Source organism: Cheilinus undulatus, linkage group 9, assembly GCF_018320785.1.
Source record: "Cheilinus undulatus linkage group 9, ASM1832078v1, whole genome shotgun sequence".
NCBI classification, from domain to species: Eukaryota; Metazoa; Chordata; class Actinopteri; order Labriformes; family Labridae; genus Cheilinus; species Cheilinus undulatus.
In genome coordinates, this window is record NC_054873.1 from 50,932,868 (window position 1) to 50,947,717 (window position 14,850).

Below are 14,850 nucleotides of genomic sequence, written 5' to 3' on the forward strand. Positions count from 1 at the left end.
GGTTGCCATGGTAGCTTCTTCTTCTCTCTCCTCCTTAACGGGGTTGTAACGGGGTTGTAACGGGGGGGTGGGGGGGATCACGGCGCAGTTCAAAACAACTGGGCCTGGTGTGAAAGCGCCCTTAGCCTCTGCTCTTGTGTCAAACAGCACTGAAACAGGCTAACTGGCTTCTTTTTAGCTCCAGGCTGTGTGTGAACCAGACAACAGAGGCCACTGCTAAAGTTACCTCGTGCTGAAAGCAGCCAACCAGGGTGCTCTGTGGAAATTATAGATATTTAACTGTTTTTGACTGACCGTAACTTTCTAATTCCAGTTTGGGTTGATCTGCTCTGCTTGGACTGCTTGCAGCATGCTTTGCTAAATGCGGTGGCTGGGAGTGTAACCTTAAATTACAGCGCATGTAACGTTTTGACAGAGCTTGAGAGTGTTTCATGGAGTCTGTGATGGTTGAATGATGTCAGAGGTCTCACCTGCAAAGTTCCTGGTGAAGACAAGCGTGACCAGCAGGATGGGGATGATGACCGTCCCTATGGTGACGACGCGGTCGAAGGGCAGCTCCAGTTTGAGCTGCACCATGAGGCCCGCCAAAGCCCCGCCCTTCTCGTCCTGGGAGGAGCCCGGCAGGATCAGCTCCTTCAGCTTCTCGCCAGCGAGCAGAGCTGTGGCCATGTCTAAGTTCTGATCGAGGATGTTCTGCATCCGGAACACCAAGAGCGAACGCTACAACCTCCCTCGGGAGAGCAGACACTCCCTGTTGCTGCGTTCAAACACACAGAAACGACGGGCCAGATTCAGCCTCTGGGTAAAAACCGGGCCATGCTGGGAGTTCTTCAGTCTCTGAGGTTTCTACTGTTTCTAACAGCTTAATGCTCAGACTCCCAGCTCGCTCTCCTCCATGATTCCCCCCATCCTTACAGTGCTGGCTCCAGTCCAGACACTCTCTGAGGCAGCGAGGGATGAGCCGAGGTTAGGAGGCGGCCCTGGGATCCCCGAGGAGGCTGATGGCTGGATGATGACTGCTCAGTCAGGAGATGCTCCGACACATCCTCTCCTAAAAAACAAAAACAGAAAACCAGTAAACGAGACATGCATGAATGTTTGTTCAGGACAGTCAGGGCCGAGATATTCGTCTACCTTGTGCTCACTTAATCATCTGGCTGCATCAGGAGCAGTCTTGTAAATATATATATGTGATTTGTGTTACTAAAGGAAACCTCTAGAGGGCAGAGCAGAGAGCTCAGGCCGTAAACAACTACCTGTCCAACGAGGCTACCTGAAGTTTGACAGCAAAAGAACAAAGAGAAACGTGAATAAAAGTTAAACTTTAGTCCAGTCAGTCCTCAGAATATTTTCCCAGAAGTCTTTGGGATCATCAGGATGTTTTTAGTCAAATGTGAGAAGAGCTTTTGTGTTCTTTTTGTCAGCAATGGTTTTGGCCTTGGAACTCTCCCATGATGCCATTGTTGCCCAGTCTCTTTCTGATGGTTGAGTCATGAACTCTGACCTTGACTGAGTCCGTGAGGCCTGCAGGTCTTTAGATGTTGACTCTGAGGGCCACATCCCAGACTCTGAGGACCACATCACTGACTCTGAGGACCACGTCACAGACTCTGAGGACCACGTCACTGACTCTGAGGACCACATCACAGACTCTGAGGACCACATCACAGACTCTGAGGACCACATCACTGACTCTGAGGACCACATCACAGACTCTGAGAACCACGTCACTGACTCTGAGGACCACGTCACTGACTCTGAGGACCACGTCACTGACTCTGAGGACCACATCACAGACTCTGAGGACCACGTCACTGACTCAGAGGACCACGTCACTGACTCTGAGGACCATGTCACAGACTCTAAAGACCACATCACAGACTCTGAGGACCACATCACAGACTCTAAAGACCACATCACAGACTCTGAGGACCACATCACAAACTCTGAGGACCACATTGTCTATAAAAAGAATACTCTGTCTCTCCTGTCTGGACTCTGATGGTCTGAGGAACACCATGTTCATAGACCGCGGCATACAGTGAACACACTCTTCTCTCAGTGTGATGTCTCGTGTAGCCTGAGTCTGAGCGTGTCTCTGTGTTAGAGAGTTCGTATGCAGGGTTAGAATTAGTGCCTCTGCTGGCTCGTTTAACATGAAGGTTATGTTCATGTCCTTGGAGAGGGAGAGAATACATCACCCTCTCACAGCTGCACCCTCTTCATCTGACATTTTTACCTCCATGTCCTATCACCACTCCTGTCCTCCACTCACTGTCAGTGAAATAAAGACTTTAAGGCTGCAAGGTTGCAGGGATATGGAAACACTTAACAATAAAGTAGACATAATTAGCATAGTCACTAATGAGAGACTAACACAAAACCAAAGAGAACTAAGGACAAGACATGCACAGAATTGGCAAATCAGTATTGGCAGAAAATTTGCATAATATTAACAATAAAGATCAGACTCTACCTACTGTTAAAATAAAAAAAGACACCCTGAAGATATATGTGCATAAAAAAGGTGCACAAACAGCCGCATTTTATGGCTTAAAATATTTGCGTTAAACAGCAGTAAATATCAGTCTATATCAGCTGTAAATATCAGTCTATATCAGCTGTAAATATCAGTCTATATCAGCTGTAAATATCAGTCTATATCAGCTGTAAATATCAGTCTATATCAGCTGTAAATATCAGTCTATATCAGCTGTAAATATCAGTCTATATCAGCTGTAAATATCAGTCTATATCAGCTGTAAATATCAGTCTATATCAGCTGTAAATATCAGTCTACATCAGCTGTAAATATCAGTCTATATCAGCAGTAAATATCAGTCTATATCAGCAGTAAATATCAGTCTATATCAGCTATAAATATCAGTCTATATCAGCAGTAAATATCAGTCTACATCAGCTGTAACTATCAGCCTATATCAGCTGTAAATATCAGTCTATATCAGCAGTAAATATCAGTCTACATCAGCTGTAACTATCAGCCTATATCAGCTGTAAATATCAGTCTATATCAGCTGTAAATATCAGTCTATATCAGCTATAAATATCAGTCTATATCAGCAGTAAATATCAGTCTACATCAGCTGTAAATATCAGTCTATATCAGCTGTAAATATCAGTCTATATCAGCTATAAATATCAGTCTATATCAGCAGTAAATATCAGTCTACATCAGCTGTAAATATCAGTCTATATCAGCTATAAATATCAGTCTATATCAGCAGTAAATATCAGTCTACATCAGCTGTAAATATCAGTCTATATCAGCTATAAATATCAGTCTATATCAGCAGTAAATATCAGTCTACATCAGCTGTAAATATCAGTCTATATCAGCTATAAATATCAGTCTATATCAGCAGTAAATATCAGTCTACATCAGCTGTAAATATCAGCCTATATCAGCTGTAAATATCAGTCTATATCAGCTGTAAATATCAGTCTATATCAGCTGTAAATATCAGTCTATATCAGCTGTAAATATCAGTCTATATCAGCTGTAAGTATCAGTCTATATCAGCAGTAAATATCAGTCTATATCAGCAGTAAATATCAGTCTACATCAGCTGTAAATATCAGTCTATATCAGCTATAAATATCAGTCTATATCAGCAGTAAATATCAGTCTACATCAGCTGTAAATATCAGCCTATATCAGCTGTAAATATCAGTCTATATCAGCTGTAAATATCAGTCTATATCAGCTGTAAATATCAGTCTATATCAGCTGTAAATATCAGTCTATATCAGCTGTATCAGTCTATATCAGCAGTAAATATCAGTCTATATCAGCTGTAAATATCAGTCTATATCAGCAGTAAATATCTTCATATCAGCAGTAAATATCAGTCTATATCAGCAGTAAATATCAGTCTATATCAGCTGTAAATATCAGTCTCATATCAGCAGTAAATATCAGTCTATATCAGCAGTAAATATAAATATCAGTCTATATCAGCTGTAAATATCAGTCTATATCAGCTGTATCAGTCTATATCAGCAGTAAATATCAGTCTATATCAGCTGTAAATATCAGTCTATATCAGCAGTAAATATCAGTCTATATCAGCAGTAAATATCAGTCTATATCAGCAGTAAATATCAGTCTATATCAGCTGTAAATATCAGTCTATATCAGCAGTAAATATCAGTCTATATCAGCAGTAAATATCAGTCTATATCAGCTGTAAGTATCAGTCTATATCAGCAGTAAATATCAGTCTATATCAGCTGTAAATATCAGTCTATATCAGCTGTAAGTATCAGTCTATATCAGCTGTAAATATCAGTCTATATCAGCTGTAAATATCAGTCTATATCAGCAGTAAATATCAGTCTATATCAGCTGTAAATATCAGTCTATATCAGCTGTAAGTATCAGTCTACATCATCCCTTTAACAGATTGCAATAGTGAGTGCCTTTTACCTTGTAACTATGCCAATATCTAGCTGGTTTACTAGTTCTTAGTTTTCCTGTTGTTAGTTATTGTTGTCATCAGTTTTCTGTATCATTTATCTGTTTTTATTCTTTCAGAGAAGCCTTGAGTCTCTGGTTTGGAGCAGATCAGTGCTTTCTCACTCACACAGTGAGGAGGATCATAAGCAGCAGAGTTATTTGAAATCAGATCAGAGGAGTACATTCACTGCTGCTGATAGAAACGCTGATGTCATGCAGGAGACCGAGGTGTCCCTTCTGGGATACCATACCATTTAAAGACATCCCAGAGCCTGGTGACATCAGACTAACTTTATCTCCATCCTCACATGTGTTTTCAGGAACCAGACTGCATCATTCAAATTTAAAGCAGCAGTATTAAGGAAGCCTCTTGCTGTGCGGCTGCACTGCTGTTGTCGGCTGCTAGCTCGGCTCCCGTCCAACAGATGATGTCCTTCAGTCCGGCTCTGTTTCCAGCTTTCAGAGAGGGAATCCCACTGTGGCTGGCCGCCACAGCATCCCGCTGGCTCTGACCACAACAGACAGGCCCAGAGAGACGGAGCTGAGCTGCTGGTTGACAGCTTAGAGAGAAACCCTGATCATTCATGAATATGACTACAGCTGAGGAGGGAAAAACCATCGGATCTGACACTCACTGAGGCCCTGAAGATCAACGAAAATGAAATTATGTCATGTCAATAAACACAAATATTCTTGTTGGCATTTGTATTTCATTAAAAACTATTGAAATAATAACTAAAACACTAAATAATTTTACAGTTGACCTGTAGGGCCACCGTAGAAATGCGGTCAAAGATATTTTGAAAATAAAACTAAGTCTGAAACGGCACACTATTAAAGTAATGGTTAAAATATGTCCTTTCAATATACTTTAAACCCACTGATATAGACTGATATTTACATCTGATAATGAGTGATATTTAGATCTGATATAGACTGATATTTACAGCTGATGTACACTGATATTTACAGCCAATATAGACTGATATTTACAGCTGATAAACACTGATATTTACAGCTGATATAGACTGATATTTACAGTTGATATAGATTGATATTTACTAATGATATAGACTGGTATTTACAACTGATATAGACTGATATTTACAGCTGATATAGACTGATATTTACAGTTGATAAAGACTGATATTTACAACTGATATAGACTGATATTTACAACTGATATAGACTGATATTTACAGCTGATATAGACTGATATTTACAACTGATATAGACTGATATTTACAGCTGATATAGACTGATATTTACAACTGATATAGACTGATATTTACAACTGATATAGACTGATATTTACAGCTGATATAGACTGATATTTACAGCTGATATAGACTGATATTTACAGCTGATATAGACTGATATTTACAACTGATATAGACTGATATTTACAGCTGATATAGACTGATATTTACAACTGATATAGACTGATATTTACAGCTGATATAGACTGATATTTACAACTGATATAGACTGATATTTACAGCTGATATAGACTGATATTTACAGCTGATGTAGACTGATATTTACAGCTGATATAGACTGATATTTACAGCTGATATAGACTGATATTTACAGCTGATATAGACTGATATTTACAGCTGATATAGACTGATATTTACTGCTGATGTAGACTGATATTTACAGCTTATATAGGCTGATATTTACAGCTTATATAGACTGATATTTACAGCTGATATAGACTGATATTTACAGCCAATATAGACTGATATTTACAGCTGATATAGACTGATATTTACAGCTGATGTAGACTGATATTTACAGCATATATAGGCTGATATTTACAGCTGATATAGACTGATATTTAAAGCTGATATAGACTGATATTTACAGCTGATATAGACTGATATTTACAGCCAATATAGACTGATATTTACAGCTGATATAGACTGATATTTACAGCCAATATAGACTGATATTTAAAGCTGATATAGACTGATATTTACAGCTGATATAGACTGATATTTACAGCTGATATAGACTGATATTTTTACAGCTGATATAGACTGATATTTACAGCTGATATAGACTGATATTTACAGCTGATGTAGACTGATATTTACAGCTTATATAGGCTGATATTTACAGCTGATATAGACTGATATTTACAGCTGATATAGACTGATATTTACTGCTGATATAGACTGATATTTACAGCTTATATAGACTGATATTTACAGCTGATATAGACTGATATTTACTGCTGATGTAGACTGATATTTACAGCTGATGTAGACTGATATTTACAGCTTATATAGGCTGATATTTACAGCTGATATAGACTGATATTTAAAGCTGATATAGACTGATATTTACAGCTGATATAGACTGATATTTACAGCCAATATAGACTGATATTTACAGCTGATATAGACTGATATTTACAGCCAATATAGACTGATATTTAAAGCTGATATAGACTGATATTTACAGCTGATATAGACTGATATTTACAGCTGATATAGACTGATATTTTTACAGCTGATATAGACTGATATTTACAGCTGATATAGACTGATATTTACAGCTGATGTAGACTGATATTTACAGCTTATATAGGCTGATATTTACAGCTGATATAGACTGATATTTACAGCTGATATAGACTGATATTTACTGCTGATATAGACTGATATTTACAGCTTATATAGACTGATATTTACAGCTGATATAGACTGATATTTACTGCTGATGTAGACTGATATTTACAGCCGATATAGACTGATATTTACAGCTGATGTAGACTGATATTTACAGCTGATATAGACTGATATTTACAGCTGATATAGACTGATATTTACAGCTGATATAGACTGATATTTACAACTGATATAGACTGATATTTACAGCTGATATAGACTGATATTTACAACTGATATAGACTGATATTTACAACTGATATAGACTGATATTTACAGCTGATATAGACTGATATTTACAACTGATATAGACTGATATTTACAGCTGATATAGACTGATATTTACAACTGATATAGACTGATATTTACAGCTGATATAGACGGATATTTACAACTGATATAGACTGATATTTACAGCTGATATAGACTGATATTTACAACTGATATAGACTGATATTTACAACTGATATAGACTGATATTTACAGCTGATGTAGACTGATATTTACAGCTGATATAGACTGATATTTACAGCTGATATAGACTGATATTTACAGCTGATATAGACTGATATTTACAGCTGATATAGACTGATATTTACTGCTGATGTAGACTGATATTTACAGCTTATATAGGCTGATATTTACAGCTTATATAGACTGATATTTACAGCTGATATAGACTGATATTTACAGCCAATATAGACTGATATTTACAGCTGATATAGACTGATATTTACAGCTGATGTAGACTGATATTTACAGCTTATATAGGCTGATATTTACAGCTGATATAGACTGATATTTACAGCTGATATAGACTGATATTTACAGCCAATATAGACTGATATTTAAAGCTGATATAGACTGATATTTACAGCTGATATAGACTGATATTTACAGCTGATATAGACTGATATTTACAGCTGATATAGACTGATATTTACAGCTGATATAGACTGATGTTTACAGCTGATGTAGACTGATATTTACAGCTTATATAGGCTGATATTTACAGCTGATATAGACTGATATTTACAGCTGATATAGACTGATATTTACTGCTGATATAGACTGATATTTACAGCTTATATAGACTGATATTTACTGCTGATATAGACTGATATTTACTGCTGATGTAGACTGATATTTACAGCCGATATAGACTGATATTTATAGCTGATGTAGACTGATATTTACAGCTGATATAGACTGATATTTACAGCTGATATAGACTGATATTTACAGCTGATATAGACTGATATTTACAGCTGATATAGACTGATATTTACAGCTGATATAGACTGATATTTACTGCTGATGTAGACTGATATTTACAGCTTATATAGACTGATATTTACAGCTGATATAGACTGATATTTACTGCTGATGTAGACTGATATTTACAGCCGATATAGACTGATATTTACAGCTGATGTAGACTGATATTTACAGCTGATATAGACTGATATTTACAGCTTATATAGGCTGATATTTACAGCTGATATAGACTGATATTTACAGCTGATGTAGACTGATATTTACAGCTGATATAGACTGATATTTACAACTGATATAGACTGATATTTACAACTGATATAGACTGATATTTACAGCTGATATAGACTGATATTTACAACTGATATAGACTGATATTTACAAGATATTTACAACTGATGTAGACTGATATTTACAGCTGATGTAGACTGATATTTACAGCTGATATAGACTGATATTTACAGCTTATAGGCTGATATTTACAGCTGATATAGACTGATATTTACAGCTGATGTAGACTGATATTTACAGCTGATATAGACTGATATTTACAACTGATATAGACTACATTTACAGCTGATATAGACTGATATTTACGACTGATATAGACTGATATTTACAGCTGATATAGACTGATATTTACAACTGATATAGACTGATATTTACAGCTGATATAGACTGATATTTACAGCTGATGTAGACTGATATTTACAGCTGATGTAGACTGATATTTACAGCTGATATAGACTGATATTTACAGCTGATATAGACTGATATTTACAGCTGATATAGACTGATATTTACAACTGATGTAGACTGATATTTACAGCTGATATAGACTGATATTTACAACTGATATAGACTGATATTTACAACTGATATAGACTGATATTTACAACTGATATAGACTGATATTTACAGCTGATATAGACTGATATTTACAACTGATATAGACTGATATTTACAACTGATATAGACTGATATTTACAACTGATGTAGACTGATATTTACAGCTGATATAGACTGATATTTACAGCTGATATAGACTGATATTTACAGCTGATGTAGACTGATATTTACAGCTTATATAGGCTGATATTTACAGCTTATATAGACTGATATTTACAGCTGATATAGACTGATATTTACAGCCAATATAGACTGATATTTACAGCTGATATAGACTGATATTTACAGCTGATGTAGACTGATATTTACAGCTTATATAGGCTGATATTTACAGCTGATATAGACTAATATTTAAAACTTATATAGACTGATATTTACAGCTGATATAGACTGATATTTACAGCTGATGTAGACTGATATTTACAGCTGATATGGACTGATATTTACAGCTGATGTAGACTGATATTTACAGCTGATATAGACTGATATTTACAGCTGATGTAGACTGATATTTACAGCTGATACAGACTGATATTTACAGCTGATGTAGACTGATATTTACAGCTGATATAGACTGATATTTACAGCTGATATAGACTGATATTTACAGCTGATATAGACTGATATTTACAGCTGATGTAGACTGATATTTACAGCTGATATAGACTGATATTTACAGCTGATGTAGACTGATATTTACAGCCGATATAGACCGATATTTACAGCTGATATAGACTGATATTTACAGCTTATATAGGCTGATATTTACAGCTGATATAGACTGATATTTACAGCTGATATAGACTGATATTTACAGCTGATGTAGACTGATATTTACAGCTGATATAGACTGATATTTACAGCTGATATAGACTGATATTTACAGCTGATATAGACTGATATTTACAGCTGATGTAGACTGATATTTACAACTGATATAGACTGATATTTACAACTGATATAGACTGATATTTACAACTGATATAGACTGATGTTTACAGCTGATATAGACTGATATTTACAACTGATATAGACTGATATTTACAGCTGATATAGACTGATATTTACAGCTGATATAGACTGATATTTACAACTGATATAGACTGATATTTACAGCTGATATAGACTGATATTTACAACTGATATAGACTGATATTTACAGCTGATATAGACTGATATTTACAACTGATATAGACTGATATTTACAGCTGATATAGACTGATATTTACAACTGATATAGACTGATATTTACAACTGATATAGACTGATATTTACAGCTGATGTAGACTGATATTTACAGCTGATATAGACTGATATTTACAGCTGATATAGACTGATATTTACAGCTGATATAGACTGATATTTACAGCTGATATAGACTGATATTTACTGCTGATGTAGACTGATATTTACAGCTTATATAGGCTGATATTTACAGCTTATATAGACTGATATTTACAGCTGATATAGACTGATATTTACAGCCAATATAGACTGATATTTACAGCTGATATAGACTGATATTTACAGCTGATGTAGACTGATATTTACAGCTTATATAGGCTGATATTTACAGCTGATATAGACTGATATTTAAAGCTGATATAGACTGATATTTACAGCTGATATAGACTGATATTTACAGCCAATATAGACTGATATTTACAGCTGATATAGACTGATATTTACAGCCAATATAGACTGATATTTAAAGCTGATATAGACTGATATTTACAGCTGATATAGACTGATATTTACAGCTGATATAGACTGATATTTTTACAGCTGATATAGACTGATATTTACAGCCAATATAGACTGATATTTACAGCTGATGTAGACTGATATTTACAGCTTATATAGGCTGATATTTACAGCTGATATAGACTGATATTTACAGCTGATATAGACTGATATTTACTGCTGATATAGACTGATATTTACAGCTTATATAGACTGATATTTACAGCTGATATAGACTGATATTTACTGCTGATGTAGACTGATATTTACAGCCGATATAGACTGATATTTACAGCTGATGTAGACTGATATTTACAGCTGATATAGACTGATATTTACAGCTTATATAGGCTGATATTTACAGCTGATATAGACTGATATTTACAGCTGATATAGACTGATATTTACAGCCAATATAGACTGATATTTAAAGCTGATATAGACTGATATTTACAGCTGATATAGACTGATATTTACAGCTGATATAGACTGATATTTTTACAGCTGATATAGACTGATATTTACAGCTGATATAGACTGATATTTACAGCTGATGTAGACTGATATTTACAGCTTATATAGGCTGATATTTACAGCTGATATAGACTGATATTTACAGCTGATATAGACTGATATTTACTGCTGATATAGACTGATATTTACAGCTTATATAGACTGATATTTACAGCTGATATAGACTGATATTTACTGCTGATGTAGACTGATATTTACAGCCGATATAGACTGATATTTACAGCTGATGTAGACTGATATTTACAGCTGATATAGACTGATATTTACAGCTGATATAGACTGATATTTACAGCTGATATAGACTGATATTTACAGCTGATATAGACTGATATTTACAGCTGATATAGACTGATATTTACTGCTGATGTAGACTGATATTTACAGCTTATATAGACTGATATTTACAGCTGATATAGACTGATATTTACAGCTGATGTAGACTGATATTTACAGCTTATATAGGCTGATATTTACAGCTGATATAGACTGATATTTACAGCTGATATAGACTGATATTTACAGCCAATATAGACTGATATTTAAAGCTGATATAGACTGATATTTACAGCTGATATAGACTGATATTTACAGCTGATATAGACTGATATTTTTACAGCTGATATAGACTGATATTTACAGCTGATATAGACTGATATTTACAGCTGATGTAGACTGATATTTACAGCTTATATAGGCTGATATTTACAGCTGATATAGACTGATATTTACAGCTGATATAGACTGATATTTACTGCTGATATAGACTGATATTTACAGCTTATATAGACTGATATTTACAGCTGATATAGACTGATATTTACTGCTGATGTAGACTGATATTTACAGCCGATATAGACTGATATTTACAGCTGATGTAGACTGATATTTACAGCTGATATAGACTGATATTTACAGCTGATATAGACTGATATTTACAGCTGATATAGACTGATATTTACAGCTGATATAGACTGATATTTACAGCTGATATAGACTGATATTTACAGCTGATGTAGACTGATATTTACAGCTTATATAGACTGATATTTACAGCTGATATAGACTGATATTTACTGCTGATGTAGACTGATATTTACAGCCGATATAGACTGATATTTACAGCTGATATAGACTGATATTTACAGCTGATATAGACTGATATTTACAGCTTATATAGGCTGATATTTACAGCTGATATAGACTGATATTTACAGCTGATGTAGACTGATATTTACAGCTGATATAGACTGATATTTACAACTGATATAGACTGATATTTACAACTGATATAGACTGATATTTACAGCTGATATAGACTGATATTTACAACTGATATAGACTGATATTTACAACTGATATTTACAACTGATGTAGACTGATATTTACAGCTGATGTAGACTGATATTTACAGCTGATATAGACTGATATTTACAGCTTATATAGGCTGATATTTACAGCTGATATAGACTGATATTTACAGCTGATGTAGACTGATATTTACAGCTGATATAGACTGATATTTACAACTGATATAGACTGACATTTACAGCTGATATAGACTGATATTTACAACTGATATAGACTGATATTTACAGCTGATATAGACTGATATTTACAACTGATATAGACTGATATTTACAGCTGATATAGACTGATATTTACAGCTGATGTAGACTGATATTTACAGCTGATGTAGACTGATATTTACAGCTGATGTAGACTGATATTTACAGCTTATATAGGCTGATATTTACAGCTGATATAGACTGATATTTACAGCTGATATAGACTGATATTTACAACTGATGTAGACTGATATTTACAGCTGATATAGACTGATATTTACAACTGATATAGACTGATATTTACAACTGATATAGACTGATATTTACAACTGATATAGACTGATATTTACAGCTGATATAGACTGATATTTACAACTGATATAGACTGATATTTACAACTGATATAGACTGATATTTACAACTGATGTAGACTGATATTTACAGCTGATATAGACTGATATTTACAGCTGATATAGACTGATATTTACAGCTGATGTAGACTGATATTTACAGCTTATATAGGCTGATATTTACAGCTTATATAGACTGATATTTACAGCTGATATAGACTGATATTTGCAGCCAATATAGACTGATATTTACAGCTGATATAGACTGATATTTACAGCTGATGTAGACTGATATTTACAGCTTATATAGGCTGATATTTACAGCTGATATAGACTAATATTTAAAACTTATATAGACTGATATTTACAGCTGATATAGACTGATATTTACAGCTGATGTAGACTGATATTTACAGCTGATATGGACTGATATTTACAGCTGATGTAGACTGATATTTACAGCTGATATAGACTGATATTTACAGCTGATGTAGACTGATATTTACAGCTGATACAGACTGATATTTACAGCTGATGTAGACTGATATTTACAGCTGATATAGACTGATATTTTTACAGCTGATATAGACTGATATTTACAGCTGATATAGACTGATATTTACAGCTGATGTAGACTGATATTTACAGCTGATATAGACTGATATTTACAGCTGATGTAGACTGATATTTACAGCCGATATAGACCGATATTTACAGCTGATATAGACTGATATTTACAGCTTATATAGGCTGATATTTACAGCTGATATAGACTGATATTTACAGCTGATATAGACTGATATTTACAGCTGATGTAGACTGATATTTACAGCTGATATAGACTGATATTTACAGCTGATATAGACTGATATTTACAGCTGATATAGACTGATATTTACAGCTGATGTAGACTGATATTTAAAACTGATATAGACTGATATTTACAGCTGATATAGACTGATATTTACAACTGATATAGACTGATATTTACAGCTGATATAGACTGATATTTACAGCTGATGTAGACTGATATTTACTGCTGATATAGACTGATATTTATAGCTGATATAGACTGATATTTACAGCTGATGTAGACTGATATTTACAGCTGATATAGACTGATATTTACAGCTGATGTAGACTGATATTTACAGCTGATATAGACTGATATTTACAGCTGATATAGACTGATATTTACAGCTGATATAGACTGATATTTACAGCTGATACAGACTGATATTAACAGCTGATATAGACTGATGTTTACAGCTGATATAGACTGATATTTACAGCTGATATAGACTGATATTTACAGCTGATAT

At 34.4% G+C, this 14,850-nt stretch overlaps 1 protein-coding gene across 1 annotated transcript in view; it reads right to left on the reverse strand.

Annotated features, from left to right (window-relative positions):
- Positions 1-14,850, reverse strand: part of panx2 (pannexin 2) — a 29,152-nt gene that overhangs the window by 12,759 nt on the left and 1,543 nt on the right. The window contains exon 2 of the mRNA XM_041794738.1: positions 471-1,051. Coding sequence (XP_041650672.1) covers positions 471-699 — 229 coding nt within the window. The 5' untranslated portion in view covers positions 700-1,051. The remainder of the gene's footprint in view (positions 1-470; positions 1,052-14,850) is intronic.